This window comes from Choloepus didactylus, chromosome 8 (genome assembly GCF_015220235.1).
Source record: "Choloepus didactylus isolate mChoDid1 chromosome 8, mChoDid1.pri, whole genome shotgun sequence".
Classification (NCBI taxonomy): domain Eukaryota; kingdom Metazoa; phylum Chordata; class Mammalia; order Pilosa; family Megalonychidae; genus Choloepus; species Choloepus didactylus.
The window spans coordinates 29,527,117-29,550,160 of record NC_051314.1 but is presented as its reverse complement, the minus strand read 5'-3'; the positions used below and the strand labels follow the sequence as shown (position 1 = coordinate 29,550,160).

The following is a 23,044-nucleotide window of genomic DNA, read 5'->3' as shown; positions in this document are numbered from 1 at the left end:
GGAAAATAAAAAAGTTCTTTGAACAGTACTTCCAACTTTACTATAATTTTATGATTATTTCAAAATAAAAAAGTTAATGTTTAAAGAAAAATATTTAGGGGTGGCTAGTTCTACCTCTTGCTATTAAAGAATTACATGGTGAGTCAGTGATGGGATGACATGTGATGTGTGATAGGAGCCAAATGTTGACACGGGACTCATCAAAGGAAAAAGTTGAATTTGTGAGCTTTTATACCATTTCTAGATTAGATTCTGTATATATATTAGCTTCTATCTCATGTGTGTGATCTCATGTGTGTACAAGGGCCTAGAGAGAAGAGTACATTTTCTATCCTCCAAGGCACCATCACCATGCTGAATATATAGTATGTACCCTCAAAATATGTGTCAATTAATAATGCTTTCAAAAGGGAAAAAAAAATAGGATGGGCTTATTAAGAGCTCATTAACTTTAAGGATTATGCAATAGCATGTACAACTTCAGTGGAACACAGAATCTCCTTCTGTTTAAATCAGCTTTTATGAAGAATGTAGAAGATAAGAAACAAATGCTAAGTCTTTGGTGACCTGTACCCTCCTAAAAGTAGGCAGAGAAAGCAATCATCTACCTCCAGAATCAGAAGAAGACTGGCCATATAAATGACTCCCAATGGCCCATCTTGATGCCTAGCGTTACACCATTAAAGATTTGGATTAAAAAAATGTACCTAAAGAAGCTACCTATTAAAATTCAAATATCCCAGAGTTCAAATAGAACTACTCATGAAATTTACACAATTATTCTTTGCACAGACATTAATGTCTTAGTAATAATAATAATAAAACTAGCATCTTGAGCTCCTAATATGAGACAGGCATTGCACTAGATACTTTATATAAATTATCTTTAATCTTCCAACTTTACATGAAAGATATTATTATCCCCACTTTATAAAGAGATTGAAGCCAAAAGAATTTAAATAACTTTCCTAGAGTAAAATGTCCATACATTGGCAGAGTTTGGATGCAAACTCAAGACTCACACTTTTTCTTTCTACACTGCCATTTGCCGTTCTGAGAAATGAAGATCTATGGCAAGAGGAAATAAAATACAATATAGGAAACTTTTTATAGGTAGAGAGTAAACCTGAATGGGAGCTCTGGGTTTTAGGTGAAAGAAACCAAAGAATGACTCAGAACCAAGAAAGGAAGAAAGGCATAGCAAAGAGACAGAGAAGCACAGAAAGAAGGTTCTAAGGACAAACTGCCTGGTTCTCCAGTTTTTCTACAGATCTTTCACTAGAGTTGACAAGGTCCCTAAGTAATAAGGAGCTCAGTTTAAAGCTGTGGGTTCTGTTTTATAAGCTTGAAAGAGATGGATTGTAAAGTTCATCAAATGAGGACATGGTAAATATTGTAACTTCTTCCTTTTTGTGAGAGAGAAGAGATGCAGAGAAATAAATGCTATCCGTCTAGACATGGGATAGACAAGTTATTAAATTACCTTTGAAGAAAACAGAAGTTAGATAACATCGAGTGCCCAAGAATTTTTAGGGTGAAATAATTCCACCCTGTTTTGAAGTGAAAATGACAACTGACAAAGGAATATTTTAAAACATCTTTACCTAACTTTTTTTCAATTTATATTTTTATTGTGGTAACATATTTTTTTAAAAATTGCTATTTTACTCATTTTCAAGTGTACAATTCAGTGGCATTACATTTATAAGGCTGTGCTACCATCACTACTATCCATTACCAAAATTTTTTTATCACCCAAACAGAAACTCCATACCCATTAAGCATTAATTCCCCATTCCCCCTTCTCTCAGGCCCTGGTAACCTCTAATCTATTTTCTGTCCCTATGAATTTGCTTAATCTAGATATTTTACAGAAGTGGAATCATACAATATTTGTCCTTTTCTATCTGGCTTATTTCACTTAGCATAATGTTTTCAGGGTTTATCCATGTTGTAGCATGTATCATAGCTAACTTATTTTAGCACTCAATTCAGTTTCCTGATCATGCGCTATCGAGAAACAAACTTAAAGAAAATACTGACTATAATGTGAAACTATATGATGAGTACAAGTAAAAATAGAGAAGTACATAAGAACTGAAATCTGTTACTATATAATTTTGCAAAAAAAAAAAATGTGTATTTCTGTGTACATACTAGAAACATATTAGTGTTTTCATATTTTGGCCCAGATTATACATTGATCCGTATAAAACATGGAAGCAATATAGCATTACAGAAAGATACCTGAAATCAGAAAGACCCAAAATGGGATCCTGGATCTGTCACTTACAAGCTTGGGAACTAATTTGTCCAAAGGGGTTAATAATGAATACCTTGCAGGATTGTTGTGAAGACTGGACATAAAGCATGTAAAGCAGTTAGCTGGATACCTGGAATACCACTAATACTAACAATTCCACTTCTAGAAATGTATCCTAAGAAAATAATTCTATGGAAAAGGTGGTTTGTATGATGATGTCCATCATAACATTACTTATAATAATAAGTTAAAAATCATCCAAATATCTAGCACTGAGGGAATGCTTTAAGTAATGGTATATACTCTTGGTGGCTCTCAATCCTTAATGTCCACACAAACACCTAGGGAAGCTTGTAAAATGCATATTCCCAGGCCTTACACAGAAATTCTGACCCAGAGGGTCTGGGGTGGGACAAGGAAATAAATATGTTTATCGGAATCATTACAGGCGGTTCTGACAGAGGTGGTCTATGAAAATTCTGCATTAGAGGGATACCACAAAACCACCTGAAATAGTGATTATGAACACTATGTAATAACATTGAAAAAGTTGGATACACTACTAAGTGAAAAATTTAAACTTCAAAATTAAGTGATTTATCTAATAACTACATTAAGCAGACTTAGAAAAAAAGGTTTTTTTAGCAATAGGATTCATTAGAGGTGATTTTTTATCTCAACTATTTTTTAATATAGTCATGCTACTCTCATAAATGAAAAATTAATATACTAAAAATTGAAAAAAAAAATGTCAATGGATCTCCATGGCCTTCAGGATAAAGTTCAAACTTACTAAGGCATCACACAAAGCCCTTCAATCTCCAGCATTACTTCTTGTCCATGTTCTATACTAAACTACTTACATTCTACACTTTCACACACCACTCTATTATTGAATATATACGTTCTGCCTGAAATGTCCTTCTTCCAACTTATCAGCCTGGCAAATTCTTATTCATCATACAAGATTCAAACATCACCTCCTCTCTGAAGTTCTCCCTGACTACTCCTCCCAAGTAGAATTAAGGCATCTCCTCACTCCTGATGTGCCATTAGCATTGTTTGGTATATTACACCATATTTTAACCCCATTTACCTATCTATCCCATTATGCTAAAAGAACTGGATAGTCTCATTCAACTGTAAGATCCATAATGTTCAATACCTAATAGTACTCAATAAATACTTGTTAAGTCAATGGACGCTCATTCTTTATCACTGTTCTTAGATATCAATTCCCCATAAAATCCTGATTGACTGGTGGGTTAGATGGATAGTGCTGGTTGATTGAGCAGTAAGTTTTGGCTAAATACACCCTAATACACAGCAGAAAATAAAATAGTGAAAACACTATTAAGAAATAGTTTAATCATTGTTGGTAAGGTTTCACTTTCTCTGATTATGTCTGCACAGTTTCTACCTACCTTCAGAGTAACTGACCACGCTGGTCAATAATCAAAATAAGCCAACAGGAAGCAATTCTGTTCTGGGGTACCCCACTGCTGTAGTTAACCATGCCAGAGAATGTCCTTGAGTAATTCCTGCTGCTCCTCCCAAACACACTCCCACTCACTCCCATGTCTTCAAACTAACAGTAAAACACCTACGTAAAACAAGGATAGTTCTGTAAGTAAATATAGCAGTTTCTTGGTATATTCAAAACACAGGATACATATTTAGTTTATTTGCGTGATATATAAAACATTTCAAATGCAGATTAAATAGCTAGAGGTACCAAACAAGGACCCAAAATGGCTAAACAGTAATTTAGGTGAAAAAAGAAAACAATGTGGAAGAATGTTAATTGGGATCCAGAGGTCATAACTTCAAATGCCTCCCCTGTACAGTGACATATAAGGTTATGGAATAACCTAGAAATTGAAATCAACTTGAAAACTATATTTAAAAAAAAAAAAAACAAGAAAATGCATTTAAAGAATTTGAATCTTGAATATCATCTAAAACTACAACAGATATTAAAGCTCTTAGTTCTACTCCGTATCTTTGTCATCTGTAATTGTATAAGAGTATAAGCTTAAGGAATAACTTCTGGGCATAAGCCAACAATATACCATATGCTGATTTCTAAGACGAGTGCATATAACAACTATTCATTAAAAATTTCTAGGACCTAACAAATAGAAAAAGAAAAAAAAAAGTCATTTCCATCACCAGCCCTATCATTTCAGCTATCTCATTTCTCATGTCTCCAGTCAAATCCCTTTCTCCTTCCACAGCATCATCTACAAAGATAGGAAAGATAAGGGCACCGGTCATTGATCAGAGAGAAATTAACATTGAGGTGGGCAGGAAACTAGAGATGATGAAAGCAAAGTCTTCAATTTTTGAAGATCCAATATTCTCTCCTCTCAATCTACTCCCCAGTACAAAGCAAAGCCCAGGTCTACTCCCCACACAAAATTTGCTTTTCCTTAGGAGAGCAACAGAGGACACAAGTACGGCCAGGATGAACTCTGAGTAATTAGAATGAAGAAGAGACTTCTTTCCTAGAAAAGATATTTGGGGAGGAAAGGTTCAAAGGAAATGTGGTGTGCGGAACAGAAATATCAAGCAGGCAGCAGAAAATGAGGTTGTTTTTTATGTCTACATCAATCCCAAGATTTGATTCAAAGTATTTATCAAAGAATGGTAACAAGTCTAGGCTGACTGTTTCAGCTAACTTAACTAGAAGAAATTAACCATTTTAAGTAAAGCTACTCTCCCATACAGTAGAGCCCAAATAAGTCTGCAGCACAAATGAATCAGTTCCGTTTTACAGATAGAACCATGAAAACATGCTGTTCAATAAGAAAGCAAAATTCATATGAAATAGACTTAGAAATGAGCACTCTTTAGACACTGATGTAGAAGAAACTGAGGAAAATAAAAATTACCCTTTGGCCATATTTTTTGATCCAACATCAAAAAAAAGGATCACACAATTTCAAGCCTCAATCAGATTTAACATACTTGCTGTCCTACTGATGCAAAAGAAGAAAACTGGACTCTACAAAGGGTTTCTAGATCTGTGTAACACATGAAAATTCATTGGATTTTCAACTGGCATAATGCCCCTGCCTGTCTATATGATTTACATGCCCATGTTATCACACACATGAAAAAGAACCGGAACCTGGATGAGTCTTGTATGTGAATTCCTGCTCTTCTGAATACAAAATATTCTCTCATATCAACATATGATGAGTAAACAAAACTCCTGGTATTTTAATTAGCTAAATTCATGCAGCAATATGTTTGAAATGGAAGCCAAACACACACTAAAATGCATTTAAACATTAAATTCCTTTTGGGTTCTGAAAATTAGTCTTTTCTACCCCTTGACTTGCATTATATCCTACTTCCATTTCTATTTAAATACTCAGGAAGACAGAATTTTCCAAAATTACCTCGAATACATAATTAAGTAGATTATTCCATTAAACAATTGAACTAATCAAATCGTGTTTACTATCACCTGAGAAGTTAAATTGCAAAACCAAGTCAGTACAAGCACTGCTACACATTGTGTGCTTCTGCATTAATGTCAGTGAAGACTTGCTCCACCCTTCCAACAACTGTAAGAGACCATGTACGCACACTAGGAATTGTTTAATGTAAGAATGGACAGACTGAGCAGTAGTCACTGGCTAGTTGTCCTAGTTCTCTGCTACACACCAGCCATACAGTTTGAACAGGGAGCTGAAAACCTTGCTTACTAGAGAAAGAGGTCAGTACCAAAATTCCCTCTTCTCTCTGCTTACTCCCCATCATGCAGCTGGCTCTGTTCACTCCGGCAGACACGACTCTCTGAACATAATGGTGCAATCACTGCTTCAAACATCATTACTATCTAAAATAGATAACCCACTTGCAACTTGACTATTTTTATAGATACAACATTTTCATGCGGCTTAACTGCTCTGTTTGATTTATCCTATTTAACCAATGCAGTTTCCCTGGAAGTGAGTACCTCATACCAGAGTCCTAATAACCACAATTGCTCAAATAGTTGTGAAAATTACATTATTACCTAGATGCCTCTTATCTCCTTTTGCACCCATCACCGAAAATGTCATGAACTAAATCCCTAATTTGATAAATTTGTAAGCTTTCAGGTTTATGTTTTTGGCAACCTAAAGATTATTTTCCTGTCTTCTTATTAATCTTCTTTTTACATGGGGGTCTTAAGAATCAGATTCTTTATGTTCAACAAGAATTTACCAAGTGTGCTAGTATTCTTTGTAGAGTACTAGACTCTTTGAGGCATTAAAAAAATCAAGTAAATATGAGGAATTAATGAATTTTTTATTGCTTTATTAAAATACAAATTAAGTCTTAACCTAGACTCACTAAAATTAATTAATGCAATACACATTTTAAATAGGAATTTTTTTTAGAATAAAGGTAGTCTATGCCATAGGAAGATATCTTAAAAGATTTTGCAGCTATCTCATGAAAGATACAAGTTAAATAAAATGAAATTTCATATATAGTCTAGAGGAAGAAAGAGGGAGGCAACTCAATTCGAGTACTCTGATGAGCTCTGCTAGGCTCAGATTGTTTTAAAGATGAAAGGGAGGTAGAGAGAAGACAAACACAAAAGAGAAGGATATACTTGTCCAGGAAAAATGCTATGCCCCTCTCAGCTAAGTTTGAAAAAAAGAAGGGAGGCATACATTCACTAATAAGGTAGTAAGTTTAGAGTAAAAGTAAAACTGCGGTTGGTTTTTAGACCATAAGAGAATCTTCTGTGATACCTATCTAGCAATGCCATGAATCTGATTTTTCCCAACTTCTATTTTGCTTCCATCTTCCCTAATGAGAATTATTTCCAAACTGGAAAGGATAAAATAAATAATGTTAGGAGATTACTGAAGCTCTAAATAGACAGTGATCATAACAAGACACTCAGCTACTTTAACAAGTTTAAGAGTCCAGACCCAGAAGAATTAGAAGCAAGAGAGTAGAAGAAATTTGCAGTTAGAAATCATTAATGGTTTATCAATAGAAAACAAGTTATAATTAAAAGTCCTGGTATCCCTGTGAGACACTGCATACTTTGGATGGATTAGATGGTATGTGCATATATCTCAATAAAATCTACAGTTTAAAAAAAAGCCTGGTATCCATGGAATTCATAGAGTTACTACTAGAGGGTAGGTCAAAAAAATGCCATAAACAGAATATAACATGAATTCAGAAAGGCAAGGGATAAAATATCTCATAATATTCTCATGGATACAATGGAGAGAAGTAGCTGATGGTTCTATTAAGTGACTTCAATGTTGGTAGAAATATCATGCACAAACATTGCTACTTTTAAATTTATCCTAAATTGAAGAGAAGTTCTTTAGGGATATATCTTGATATATTGAATTCCAGTTACAGAAAACATGCTTATTAAATCTTCAGATGATACAGAGGAGAGAAGTTAATATGCTGGAAGACAGACTCAAGAGTCAAAAAGATATAAATTACAAACATAAGCTAAAACAAATAAGAGTACATTTAATAGGAATAATTTAAATTCAGTCAACATTTTTACAAGTATGAGATAGGAGAACCATGGCTTCACAATTCACAGAAAAAACAAAACAAAACAAAACAAAAAAAACACCTCAAAGTTTGTTGACTAAATGCTCAATGAGAGCCAATGCCAGTTTATGGCTCAAGGAAAATCTTATATTAACATAGGTCCTAGATCAGTAATAGGGAGGTAATACTTTCATTTTACTATGTTTTAAATAGTAGATATTTTATTTTTATGAAATAATAGATGTTCATTGTAAACACTGGAAAATGCAGATAAGCAAAGAATAAAAAATAAAGATCACCCATGATTCCACCAAAGATGAATACTATTTACATTTTGGTGTTTATCATTCTGGACTTCTAATTCACATTATAAATGTTCATATATACTTATTTTTTCTTACAGAAATAGGATCATTCTATAAATGCTGTTTTGTAACCTGCTTTTTTTTTTTTTTTAACTCAATGGTATATCAAGCCCAAGTATATTCCACTGGAGTCAAACAACATCTAGTGCATTTTGTTCATTTCTAATCTCCACATTTTAAAAGGGTCATTGAAAAATTTAAGAATATTCAAAGAAGGGAAAAGTGGACAGGGAAATGTATGAAAACAAAAGTTCTTAACACTTAGGCTCTATTGCTGCATGACAAAAGGTTGAAAGAAATAATGGTACTTCCATGAAGAAAACAGATTTATAAGAAAACAACATAGCTAAATGCATGCATCTGAAGAACTGTCCTGGAAGATGAATTAGACCTACTTTATATCGACCCATATAGCCAAGCTAGTATCAATTGCTGGGAATTATGGCAGGTGGATTTTAGCTCCATAAAAAGAGAATTTTGTAACAGAGATGTCAGTAAAAGGAATGGATATGGTCATTGGAGGGTTTAAAGAGGGCTAAAATAAAACTAACTGGTAAGGATGTTGCAGAGGAAATTCCTGCAGTAGGTGAAAAGTTGGATTAAAAGGCCCATTGCTACTCAAAGATTCTAATTCTATGGAAAACTTACAAAAATTTACTGCCAGTTCAATATGACATACATCCTTATTAAGACCTTAAGTAATAGAGTTAGGTGCTCTAGAGCTGCAGAAAAAATAATAACACTAATGAAGGGTACCCATGTGCTAAATCCTTTATGTTCATTACTTTATGCCTCATTAATCCTTGGAACAACCCTATATGAAAGGTACTATTAAAAATTCCCACTTTATAGAAGAGGAAAATGAGGCTTGAAAAGGTTTCTATATTAATTCAAGGTCATTCTTACTTTCGCTGAAAATTTCAGTGTCACCCAAGCTTATTTGATTCCCCCTGATACGCTACTGCTCATTTAGTAGGATATATGTAATCAAAAGCATCTTCAGAAAAGTTTTATTTATGATCCCTCAAAGAAATCAGTCATGAGATGTACCTTAATTAGCAAATAAATAAGGATTTTTAAATTAAATTATTATTTATATCAAAAAAATCTTCAGATAGGACTATCTAAAATAGCCATGTACCTTAAACTTTTGTGAATAAAATAAATCCAATAAATAAGAAATAAGGCATGGTAAAGCAAATCTGAATCAAAGGTTTTCTAATCTCTTCCAGTACTAATCTTGTGACCTTGGAAAATTCTTAATCCTCCCATTTTAGTCCCTCATCTCTGAAATGAGTATTGACCTCTTAAAGTTGATGTAAAAATTGAGTGAGATGACACATGTAAGCATTTAGCACAGTGCCTGACACTATTATTACACAAGCAAATAAAAAAATAGGAGAAAAGTGCCAAACCTACTCCACAATTCATTCTAAAATATTTTAAAATTTCCATTATCCAGCAAATAAACTTCTGATGACAGTCATTTGTGAAAATAGTGACAACTAAATAAAATATGCCTACTTAGGAATTTTATTCTACATAAAGAATCACCCAAATAATGCAATTTGTACTCTTGTTTTCTTCAAAGATAGCATTTTAGTTGTTTATTCAGTACAAGACACATAAAATTCAAGTGTAAAGGTTATTGTTTTGTTTATTACTTTCACAACTTGGTTCAAACAAAGAACCCATGTGTTCAAGTTTGTTTTCTATGTGCATTCTTGTGATAGACCTATTAGTGGTACCTCCAACAAAACCAGTATAGAAAAAACATCTCATTCAAAGTGCACATTTTGGGGTCACAATTTTGATATTTTATTTAATGTCTATTATCATTAAATTGTCATTTTATTTCTAAAGTTTAACATCTGTTCTTTTTTTAAAAAGTAATGGTATGACCAGGAAAGAAGTATTTAAAAGATGTTTGCTGATGTGATCCACTAGCAAACATATAGGTTTTACCTGCAACTTAAAACTGTACCTGGATAAATCGGTTTTATAAAAATTACCTACAACTAGGGGCAATTATTAGAGCTGTAATCTGAAATATGTACATATTATCTACTTGTGTTTGAAAGTGGAAATTGTTTAACAAGGGAGTACACACAAGAGTCATCACTTCTAAGACCTATTGAAAAAATGTTCCATAAATATTCATTGTCCTAAAGTGAACTGTCATTCCAATAAAATGTCACTGTCAACAGATACACAGAACTTTTTAAATCACATCAACTATTCTCCAACTAAATTTATTCCACTGTAATAGAAATGTTTTTGTTTTCCCTCTTAGCCAGTACTGCAATTAATAACATTGTCTGACCACTACAACATATGACAACCTGTGCTAAAAACACAATGTCATCACTCAAAAGTTTGTACCAAGCACCTGCAAAGTAGTGAGTAGTTTCTAAAAACCAAGAAAATCAACTGGACTTTCAAAATTTTTTTACAAGTATAGCTGGGTCACCTAAGAGATGTTTTAGGGTGAAGATATGAATGATGACTGATGCTTTAAAATATCCAGGAAAAAGTGAATAGCTATGATCTTAGAAACCCAAGGGCTTTCCTTAAATTTTATCTAGTGAATATTCTTAAGGCTTCATCCCTCCCAGTTGATTTCATTTGCCCATCAACTCAACTTTTAAGTTAACAGTTTTCCAAATATACTAATCAATCCTGCTATTTCTAAGGTAAAGCCTGCCGAATAAAGACCTTGACATTTTTGTTTAATGTCATCTTAGAAAGATTTTCTATGGAATATTATCACACCTGCAACATCCTCGCACTAAAAGGCCTCCACTACATCCCATACTCTATACCAATTCTGACCTGGCATCCTTCATCCTGAGATGTAATAACCATGTTTCGCTCAGTTGTGTCCAGATAACTCAAAGTACTACTGGGACTGCCTCGTCAAGTTTTACACACGCCGCGTGACACCTCATCAGAAGGTTCACTTTCCTCATTTGGGGGGATCATAACCCACAGCACAGCTAATACCTTCTGCAACAAAAGGTAGCAGCAATCAAAGGCTGTGGCTCTTGCAGGGTAACTGCATGCACGCAATAGCTGCTCTGCCAATTTCATTTAAATCGACAAAAAAAAGGCTGGGTTAGAAGCTGAATATATATATATAACAAGCATTGGTGGAAAGCTGATTTTCTTCAAGCAACGCTGCTACATGCACAAGTTCTGCACCACAGATCAGGAAAAAGTAGCTCCTGACGCATTGATGGAAGCCTATTTTGAAATTACTCAACGAATCTAAGGTATCAATCTCACTGGAAGCTCATGCCTTCTCTCCGTACACACAGTCTGTTTTCCTACCTAATTTAAGAATGAATCGCTGGCAGCCACCAGGTGCAATAACCAAGAGGCGAAGGATGTATCCATCAAAATGCAAAACGAGGTATGCAATCCCCGGAGCTGGTTCCCGTCCTTACCTTAGCAGATTAGACAGGGGAAGGGGTCCGGATCCACCGCCCAGGATACCTCCTTTCCTGCCAGACAGGAGTTTCTCCACCAGAGCCACATTTCCAGTGCGGGCAGCTTCCAGTAGCTCCTGGTCCTTCCCCATAGTCTCTCACCGACTCCTGACAGAGTCCTTTCCCCACCTTGGGTCCTCCTCCCCGCCCGCCCCCACTCCCCAAAATGCAGGGCCCTCCCCGCCCCACCCTAAAATAATGCAAGAGCTTCAGCCAGGAGAGAACCCTGCGGCCCCAAGCCGGGAACACCACTCTCTCCTCTTCGGGGAGCAGCTTTTACAATGGGGATCAGACCATGTCTCGGAAGAGGGGCTGGCCGAGCCGAGAGCCACGACGCGCCCCCACAGCCACTCCCCTGAATTCCCGAGGCCTCGTTCCCGCGGGTGGGGCGGGAGGGGGTGGGGACCATGGGGTGCTTTAGAGGAGCGGGAGGAGGACGCTGAGGACTGAGGACGCTGAAGGAGGAGGCGGAGACGATCCTCGCTGGAGCCGCGGAGTGCAGGGAACCACCGCGGCAGCAGCGGCCCGCGCGCCCGGGAGCCCTCGCGCCCCGGCCGGGGCTCGCCTCAGCTCCCGCGACCCGCCGGCTCGGTGGTTGCGCGGCACCGGCAGCCGCGGCTCGCGGCGGGGAAGGCTTTGGCGGCCGCGGCCCGTGCTGAGACAGGACGGTGCGGGCGAGCCGCGGCGGGCGCGTGCCGAGGGCGGCGACGCAGAGGCCCGGGCTGAGGCAGGGCGGACACCACCCGGGTCCGCGGCGGCTCTGAGGCCTGGCGCCCCGGCCGGCCGGCGCGCGGGGTGGGGGCGTGTGCGCAAGGGCAGGTGCGGCCGGGGTATGTCCTGAGTTGGGCAGGGGGCGAGGGGAAGGAGAGGAGGCCCGGCCCGGGTTGGGGGCGGGGCGTCAGGAAGATATTATCCTTGCTTTCGTGGGCGGGGACCCTCCTTCCTCCAGTCTCCTTGGAAGAGTGTTAACCGTGTGAGGGCTGGGGCTCTCCCGGCCGTTGCGACTCCTTCTCGGCCAGGCCGGCTCTGGTTCTAGCCTTCGGGTCGGTCACTACGGTTGAGGAAAATCCTCCATGACCGGCGTGGGAGGCTGGTGATGCTGGGGAGGAACCCTTTTGCAAGCCCTTCTATGCGTGCCCAGGCGACTTGCCCGCATTTCGCCCTTCCGTTTTTCTTTCCCGAGAGAGACTGAGACATCTGCCCTTGATTAGAAAAAAAGAGATTTAGTTTGTCTTAGTTTCTGTGGCATTGGTCACCTAGCAGATCGTGACTGATCCAGTTTTTCGAAGGTCTGTCATTGGCCCATATTTCCTTCAGGCTTTGGAGATCTGCTGACTTGTAAAAAATACCAGGAAAAAAGCTCTCATTGAGAATTCTTCCACATCCACATTGGGAAAAATATCAATGGGCATGGATTAGAGACCCACTTTAGTTTGCATGAATCATCAGCAGTTCATTGTACATAGCTGGCTGATTTTGTTAGATGCTTTCTTTGCCATGGAGAACAGGCATTTATTGTCTTCTGAAACTTCCTTGACACCTTGTGCTTTTTGCATTGCGCTTAGAATAGACTTCATAAATGTTAACTTGTTGATACTTGATTGGAGGAAAGGGGCATAATAGGCAACAATAATTGCTGTCCTTACAACAACCCAATGAGCTATTTGAAATTCTGATATGCACGGATCTAATTCAGTATACTTTTTGGCAAGTTGGGAATTTTTGCAATATAAATATGGCAAGTCACTCCTGTTGGGGGTGATTACTAAGATACCAAAGGTTGAGACTAGAAAAGGGAGGTAAAGCAAAAAACAATGCAAGTATAAAAGAAATTGAAGGAATGTGAATCTAGGTTAGGCTTAGAACTATATTTCAAGGTCTGTTTGGAGTAAGGAAGAGAAAAAGATGGTGTCTTTTAGCATGAAGTTATCAAGTGAGCTATGATAGGATAACCCTGTGTTTTAGGAGTAGGTTTGGAAAATAGCTACTTTTTCCATCTTGAGCACTACGGTTACTCTACATCACTGGTACTTTGATGGGCTGTGGGATGGAAGTCAACACCTCCAGGTTACAGACTATGAACCTACTAGACATCTGGATAGAAATCAAAAATCTATGAATGCGTCCTGCATTCCATTTAGGTCTTTGTCCACATGCCCAACTGGCACAAAGTCTGCCCCTCACCATTGCAGTTTTTCTGAAGATTTGTGGTTGTGAAGGTTGAAGGTCATGGAATGCCAATCACCCTTCTTCTCCAGGTTCTAACCAATTGAGAATAGATGCATGGAACCAAATGTTCAGTAGAGTATCACCTTTATTCCTGGGCCAGGCAAGTGTCTTAACATCCCACACAGTGCAGGGACCACTACTAAGCTAGACTGAGAATAAGACTAGAGCCATCTCTGTAAATATGCATCTTGGGACCTGCCTCTGGGGAAAGTTAGATCTATAAGTCAGACCTTTGTAAAGACCTGTCTCACAAATGAGGTCAGAGGAATGGAAAGAATGATAAATTTTCAGGGCTGCTTTTGTAAAACATGCTGAAACAGATTCTGATTCAAATATGCTTACCATCTGGGGATGGGAAGCTGAAGAAAACCCACTGCCCTTCTTATTGATCCCAGAGGCAGGCAAGGCAAGAGAGAAAACAAGCCAATGTTGAGCCTTGTTTTAAAAGCAAGGCAACCCCATCCACTGGTAAAATGGTTCCAAAGGATACAAATAGAGAAAGAAACTGCAAGTGTTCCCTGTAATACAACTACTTCTTGGGAAGAGGAGCAAAAGTTTCCACTCCTCTAGAGAAATTTGGTGAGAAGGAATAAGGGTTCCCCCAAGATCATCATACCACAGTCCACTGCCAGCCTGCTGATTCTTTCATTAACTCCCTCCTCTCTCAGAGTCATGCTTTTGGTGACCCCACAAAAGCCCACTGAAAAATGTAGTCCTGATTCCACTTCAGACTTTTTCACACAGAGAGAAGCCCCTCGGAATTCGGATAAATAAACTTTCACCATCTCTTTTTATTTTCCACCAAGGAAAATATCTGGCAACCTGACAAATCTATTATACAATCTCTGTTTCAGAGGGGTACCTAAGAAGACACAGAACATAATATCCACTGTTGGCACCTGTGCCGGTTTGGATGTATTATGTCTCCCAAAACGCCATGTTCTTTGATGCAATCTTGTGGGAGCAGACATATTAGTGTTGATTAGGTTGGAAATGTGACTCAACTATGGGTGAGACCTTTGATTGGATAATTTCCATGGAAGTGTTACCCCGCCCATTCAGGGTAGGTCTCAACTGAATCACTGGAGTCCTATAAAAGTGTTCACAGACAGGAGGTACTACAGCCAAGAAGGACACTTTGAAGAATAGACAGGAGCTGACAGTGGAGCTGGAACACAACCTGGGATCAGCAGAAACCAGCCACATGCCTTCCCAGCTAACAGAGGTTTTCTGGATGCCAACAGCCTTTCTCCAGTGAAGGTACCCTGCTGTTGATGCCTTACCTTGGATGCTTTTTGGCCTTAAGACTGTAACTGTGTAACCAAATAAACCCCCTTTATAAAAGCCAATCCATTTCTGGTGTTTTGCGAAACAGAAGCATTAGCAAACTGGAACAGCACCTTAATTTATCCTCCTCAAGAGCTAATCCCAATCCACTCCCTTATTACACTCCATCCTCTACTTCTGTCCTTCTACTACAGACTAACTCAGCAAACTTTTTGCTGAAAAGGACAAGATGGTAAGTATTTTTGGCTTTGCTGGGTACACAATCTCTGTTGCCGCTACTCAACTCTGCTGTTGTAGCATGGAAGTAGCCATAGACAGTATTTAAATGACAGAGCATGGCTGTGACCAAATAAAAATTAATAAATACAGAAATTTGAATGTCTTATAATTTTCACATCACAAAATATTATTCTTTTGATTCTTTTTTTCAGCCCTTCAAAAATGTCTATAGCTTGCTGGCCATATAAAAATAGGTTGCAGGTAGGATTTGGCCCATAAGCCTTAAGCCTACAGATTTAGGAGTGACTTACACTAAAGCCCGTTTGGGAGATGCTGTTTCTTTGCTTGGCCTGATTGTTTAGACACTGTGGGGAAAATCAAACTGTCCCCTCTAGAGAGCCTTTCACACCCCAACCTGGGCAGACAGCAACCCTCCCCATCAGCAAATCCTCTCTAATTCTCTCATATCTCAAGGAAGACCCTCTCTCAGGGCCTTTGTCCGTGATCAGTTTACCAAGCTTTTTTGTATCCACCAGTGGTATCCACTGCCACATGCCCTTCTTAGGTCACGTTGACAGCAAACTTGTGTTTCGATCCCACCAAGTCCTAAACTATCTTTTGTTCCTGAATCAGTCCCAAATGATTTGATCCTGTTTGTGACCAAATTTTCCTCATTGAGAGGTAGCAGAGGATATAGTCTTCAAAGTCACCTAAGCCTTAGGTTGGCTCTGAGGACAACTCCATGAGACCAGCCACAGGACTTCCCCTATTAGGGATCCAAGTGAAAGAACTAAGAACCTGCGTCACCTCCAGTTCCTAGTCTGTGCTGGTGCCTCCGGTGTTGCTCTGTTATTCAGCCTTATTCCCTGAGACCTTTCAATGCCTCCTGCTTCTCTTCCTTCTGAATGAGCGTTGCTAACACTGAGAACTCCAGAGGACCCTCTGGTCTCTGAAGGAGTCTAAATTTTTATAGCAAATCTTCATTATATACTTCCACAAAGTTGAGATCTTCCAGTCAAGTCTGATTTTTCAAGGTGCCTCTCAAGTCTTTTAAATCTTAAAACAAACATAGAGCACTTTTTCCATCCTGCTGACATAATCACAAAAATCCACCTTGGTATTTTTTAATGCAGCCAGGCATTCTGCTACAGAGAGTAAGGTCTTTGTAGTTTTAAGACCATTTATAATTCTTAAAGAAAAGCTCTGAATACTGTCAATTAATTTTGGTTGCTTCTGTATCTCCAAGGCCTCTCAAATATTTTGGTGATGTGTTCCAACCAGGCTCAAAATCTTCTCTCCTGCGCCCTTGTCTTTGAATGCCATGCAAATGTCTCTCCATCTGGCAACATGTTCCCTTGGCTAGAGGTTCTAACACTTGCTCCTTATTTAGTACTATAGCAGCAATTCAGCCCCCATGGATTTCTATCTCGGAAATTGAAGAAGGACCAAGAGTATCTACTCTGGCCTTTTTGCTCCTCCCAGGAAACAATTCAGTTTCTTAGGAAACTTTGGACCTGTTGAGGAGTTAAATATGTCCAGGCTGCAACTTCACAGAGGACTTCATAAACTTTCTCATGCTATAAACTGACCTAAAGCTGTATACTCTTGACTTTCCTCATAAAACTTATAATCTCAAGTAGTGAATCTTTTTAAAGCTATCTCAGACTAGTTTCCAGAATTTCTTTGATTTTGAGGTGGAATCATAGCTTATGCTGTGTCAAATTCCATTTCCCTGCCCTCTTGACTGATTTATTCTATGATTCACCTCAGTGCCAAAATCCCTAACCACAAGTAAAGGTAACACAATGTGACATATCAGGGTCCACTGAGGAATCAAACACAACTATACCTGTTATTTTAACAAGGCATTGAATATAAACAATTATTAATGAAGTATTAAAGAAATAAAAAAGGAAAAAGAAAATGCTAAGAGGTACCAGTAGAGGAAGCAAGTATCATCCCTAAGGATGAAGGAAAAAGAGATGAGATTGGAATTACTAAAACACTAAAGCTTGAGGAGGGCCTCTGCTGAGCTGAAACACAACCTAAGAGGAGATGCCATTGATGGGATGATACTGGTATATCTAACAACCTCAGACAAGGGACCCCACACGGCCTCTTAGGAGGGGGCATCAGCTGTTTGGTTTTAGTGTCTCAGGAAAATTAGTAAGCCTGGTTCTGCATATTAGAAAACTGTAAACTTGAGTCACTTGCTGCTTCTGGAACAAACTGTCAGTGCCTGATTGAAGAAGTACAGTCTTCCTTTAGCACCCTCCATTGGTAGATCCTAAAAGAGAACCAGATGGCAAAGCAGTACTATGGTGTGGAGAGCCGTCTCCCGGGACGGGCATAGCGCATGCGCTGTAAACCTGCTCCAAAGTCCCCCCGCCCATCGAATGAGCCAAGATGGCGCCCATATCCTGCTTCCGCTTATGACGTGCACACTCACTATTCCTATCTGCCAATTGAGTGCATATGCGCGGCGCTAGATCATTGGTTATGAGTAGAGTACTTAAGAGTTTGCCCAAGCGAACCTCGGGGAGACAGCCCACTAGGAGCCATACCTGACGGCCACATCGAGGCTGCTCTCCCGCGAGGCACTCTGCCCCGCGTGGAAACCTGTAACAGAGAATGCTTATCTAGCTTCAGTAAAAGACTTGCTCTCGCAACCGCCGTGTGGCTCGAGTCGTGACTTCCAGCCAGGTCAGTTTGCGTGGTCTGCATCTCTCTCTCTCTCTCATCCCTTGTTTCTCCCCTCGCCGGCCGGGGAACAGGGGTCGAGCGGGGCGGCGCCGGACAAGTGGTGGCCCGTACGGGGAACGCTCCTCCTCCTGCCTTGCTCTCGACGGTCCCTCTGTGAGGAGAGCAGCGCTGCGCATCGAGCTTACGGCGGACTTCCCGCGCCTGATCAACGCGAGAAGGTGAGTGCGTCTTATTACATGATAGTTAGGGCCCGTGGGTTTTCAGGTGACCCCGGGGGACTCGGAAGAGCTCTCCGAGTGACTGAAGTATAGTGCCGACTGCAATCATGGGGCAGTCCGGAAGTTCATCTCTCTTAGCTCCCTTAAAGAACCTTTTGAAACAACGGGGTATCTCGGTCAGGAAAAGCTCCCTTCAGCGTTTTCTTGATGATGTTGATACTTTTGCCCCTTGGTTTGCCTGCACCGGCAGCCTTAGCCTACCCTCTTGGATGAAGCTCGGTCGCGACATAGACCGAGCGCGCCAGACGGGCGTGTGTATGGACCCGATTCTAGTACCCATATGGGAGACCGTCCGTGCGGTCCTTGAACTAGAATCGGCTGCCGGCCTAAGCCCGTCCTCTGCCTTGCAAGAAGCACGGTGCGCGCTCCAAGAAACCCAGTCAGTTTCGTCAGCGGACGGCTCCTATAAGGGCAAACCACCGGAGTCCAGTGACTCTGACTCAGAGTCAGATAGCGATACCGACGAGGAGGCGGAAGCATCCCCGCTAATTGAGTGGGAGGAGCCTCCCGCCACACCCGTGCGGCCTTCCGCCCCGCCAATGTCTACCGCTGCACCCCCAGGGACACCCCAGCTCCCAACTGACGCCTTGGGCGGTCCCACCAAAGGACCTCGCCGAGAGCTCCCTCTAGTGGCCATGCCCAGTAAATGTAATTATCCTTTGCTGCCAGACCCGGAAACCCCGATGGGCCGGTCAGGGGAGGGGCAACCTTTGCCGTACCCCCCGCCCGAGTACACAGGCCCTCAGGACCCTTTGCCATTAGGTAGTGGTGGGAGACATTTCTGGAGATGGAACCCTTTCACACCTTTTGGCATGCTGGGTGGCTACCAGCCACTTGAGCCGCAGCCAGTCTCAGAAATGTACCCGGTTATTATCAATCCCCAAGGTGGCAATCAGCACGAATCATATGATTACAAACTATTGAGGGAATTGAGGCAGGCCGTCCATCAGTATGGCCCCAATGCCCCTTATACCTTGAACATGATCGAGAACCTCTCTGCTCTAAATCATACACCCGCAGATATTTTTCAGCTAGCCCGTGCTTGCTTGCCGTCAGGCCGATTCATAGATTGGAAAGCATGGTTTGAGGAGTTAGCTGAAGAGCAGGCCGCAAGGAATGCGGCGGGGAGACGTGGCGGGTGGAATGCTGACATGCTGTTGGGGAGAGGCGCCCATGCCCAGAACCAAACGGGTTTCCCACAAGAGGTCTACGCCCAGATCTTCCGCTGTTTTGTGGGTGCCTGGAAAAAGCTAACAGGTAAGGGAGAGGCTCAGGCCTCACTCAGCAATATACACCAAGGCCCCACAGAACCATTTGCGGATTTTGTAGCCAGGATGCAAACCGCAGCTGAGAGAATCTTCTCAGATCCAGGAGTAGCAGAGACTGTGGTTAAGCAAATGATTTTTGAGCAGTGCAACAAGGAGTGCAAAGTTATCCTGGCACAAAACAGAGCAAAAAATTTGACAGAGTGGGTCAGGCTCTGTAGAGATGCTGGCAGCCCTTTAACTAATGCAGGTCTAGCTGCCATGCTAGCCAGCTCCCTACAGGTGGCTACAAAAAGCCCGAGAACCTTAGGGGCAAAGTCTAACGGGTGCTATGGCTGTGGCCAATCAGGGCACTTTAAGAGAGATTGTCCCAATAGACGTCAGCCCCCTGCCACTCAACGGTTCAGCATACCACGTGCAGCTGCTCGAGATATTGTCCGAGCCTGCAGCAATTGTGCGGAGCAGAGAGCAGTCTCCTCGGTTGGGGTCAACCCTAGGGGTCTCACCCCAGGGGATACTTGGCAGATGGATGTCACTCATCATTCAGAGTATGGTAAGGTCAAGTACTTACACGTGTCGATAGACACATATTCCCAAGTTTTGTTTGCCTCTGCTGAACCAGGAGAAAGAGTCTCCCACGTCGTTGCACACTGCTTGGCTGCATGGGCGGCTTGGGGTAAGCCAAAAACGTTAAAGACAGACAACGGACCAGCCTACACTAGTAAATCCTTCCAAAAATTTTGTGACAACATGGGTGTCCAATTGAAACATGGCATCCCCTATAACCCTCAAGGGCAAGGAATCATCGAGAGAGCGCACAGGTCGCTCAAAGACCTGCTTAGGAAACAGAAAGGGGGGATAGGTCACGGCTTGTCCCCAAAGGCTCAATTGTCTATAGCCTTATTTACATACAATTTTTTAAATGAAAATTCACAGGGAGTGACACCTGCCCTGCAACACACCACCCCGAGTCCTCAGCATAGAGGTCTAGTCCGTTGGAAGGATGTCCTGTCGGGGCAGTGGAAAGGCCCTGACCCGGTGCTCAGCTGGGCCAGAGGCTCTGTTTGTGTTTTTCCCCAGGAACCAGGACGTCAACCAGTGTGGGTTCCGGAAAGACTGGTGAGAACCGTGACATCACCTGAAGAAGCCAAGGAACAGCTGTCAGAAACGCCAACGAATATACAACCTGAACCATTAGACCAAGCCTCCGACCCTGCTGATGATGGCGACGACCGACAAGACGATAATAGTAGGACTGACCACCCCGCGGTTGCCCAAAAAGAGGATCGTCTAGGCGTCCAAGAGGCATACCTTACCCGAGACGTGCTACGCCGCCACAATCAGATGCTGAACTTAAATTTCCAGGCCATTCAGAAACTCCTAGCGGAGATAGATGAACTTGGACTAGAAATAGATGGACTCTGGAGAGTTCTCCAGCAGACGTGTGATACCCGATGGTTATTCGGGAGGCTTTGTGTCACCCCGGTTAGGGTGAACTTGACAGAGGAGCAGCAAGATGTCGCCGAGTGGCTCAAGGACACTTATCTCCCCAACTTCACCAATCTCTCCGGCCAAGTGAAATCCGACCTTCAGGGACTTGAGAACATTAGGAAATTGAAGCCTGTTAGTTTCGACCTTTCCACACTGGGCGAGACTGTAAAAAATCTGTGAGACCAAGTCACCTCTTGGTTCTCTTGGCCCAATTTGACTAATTGGATTCTCTTGATGGTGGGACTATTGGTGGGATTAGTCATTGTTAAATCTTTGCTAGAACGCCTGTTTCAAGCGCGGCAGTACCGTGTTACCATTATGATGGCTATGTCCTCCACCTTTGATACCCCCAACAGCGACCATTCTGATGGCCATACCCCATCCTGGCCGCCTCGGGCGGGGCACTCGGGAGCGAGGTTTGTAGCTAAGCGCGCAGCTGCGTCCCGGGTATAACGGGCGACGCCAGCAGTCATAATTTTTGTCTCAGGTAGATCCCTAAGGCAGAGTCATAGTTGTGGCCAGACTTGACTCTAGCCAATGCATAGGGACGCCTAGTGACACCTCCGACTCTGGTTAATGCTATCCCTGCCCCCGCCTTTGTCCCCCAGTTGCAAAGCAAAGCACTGCAGGGAGAGTCATGTTGTTTCCAGCTCACGGACTCTCCTGTCTCCATATGAGGTGAGCATTCTGGTCGGTGCTAGAGGCTCCGCCGCTAAATGGCTGAGACCTAGTCCAGACTCCCCAAAGCACCGGAACAAATTGTGAGCCATCTGGGTTCACGGGAGCACACTCATCACTGGGGACACTGGGTCGATATAAATAATAAAGGGGGAGATGTGGAGAGCCGTCTCCCGGGACGGGCATAGCGCATGCGCTGTAAACCTGCTCCAAAGTCCCCCCGCCCATCGAATGAGCCAAGATGGCGCCCATATCCTGCTTCCGCTTATGACGTGCACACTCACTATTCCTATCTGCCAATTGAGTGCATATGCGCGGCGCTAGATCATTGGTTATGAGTAGAGTACTTAAGAGTTTGCCCAAGCGAACCTCGGGGAGACAGCCCACTAGGAGCCATACCTGACGGCCACATCGAGGCTGCTCTCCCGCGAGGCACTCTGCCCCGCGTGGAAACCTGTAACAGAGAATGCTTATCTAGCTTCAGTAAAAGACTTGCTCTCGCAACCGCCGTGTGGCTCGAGTCGTGACTTCCAGCCAGGTCAGTTTGCGTGGTCTGCATCTCTCTCTCTCTCTCATCCCTTGTTTCTCCCCTCGCCGGCCGGGGAACAGGGGTCGAGCGGGGCGGCGCCGGACACTATGGTTTGCAGAACATCACAAAACAGAGTCTATGAGAGTGGGTTTAAAGTTAAAAGACAATAGCTTAATAACTGCCATACCTGCCCCTTCAAAATTAGATTAAATGTGTTTCAACTTTTCCCATCCTCACCAACAATTTCACAATCATTGTTCTACCAGAAACTTCTAAGAATTCCTGATTTCCTCTCCCCACTCCTAAGCCTCCTAGTCCTCTGTCTCCACGCTTAAAATTCATGGACCATTTGGACTCTGCTTCCTGCTTGGTCTAGTAGGAGAACTCTACCCATTACTAGGTTCTATGAAAAAGCCAATCATTTTCTAAAAATATGAAGAGTGACACACTATTTCTCACAGAATTACCAACCATCTGCTAACCTTTTATTCACCTCTTCAATCAGAGCTATCTTCCTCACATTTACCACTGTCCAAAGTTTCCTGCTTTCCAGCAGTGACTCTCCCTGCCAATGGAACCTCCCAAGAATTGTAGTCTATTTGTAGCCCAACACCTATTCCAACTGTTTTTCCATTGGGAACATCCTCCCTGAATTTTGTGAATAAAATTTTCATTATTTCAGTACATCTAGAAGAAGGAACTTATAGTCATCTC

The 23,044-nt window shown here is 41.7% G+C and overlaps 1 protein-coding gene across 17 annotated transcripts in view; it reads right to left on the bottom strand.

The window, feature by feature from the left end:
- The window catches only part of ANKS1B (ankyrin repeat and sterile alpha motif domain containing 1B), a 1,210,519-nt gene extending 1,198,754 nt beyond the window's left edge, over positions 1-11,765 (bottom strand). For all 17 annotated transcript variants that reach the window (XM_037845547.1, XM_037845538.1, XM_037845540.1 and 14 more), the window contains exon 1: positions 11,610-11,765. In XM_037845547.1, coding sequence (XP_037701475.1) covers positions 11,610-11,743 — 134 coding nt within the window. In that variant the 5' untranslated portion in view covers positions 11,744-11,765. The remainder of the gene's footprint in view (positions 1-11,609) is intronic.
- Positions 11,766-23,044: the final 11,279 nt, after the last annotated feature.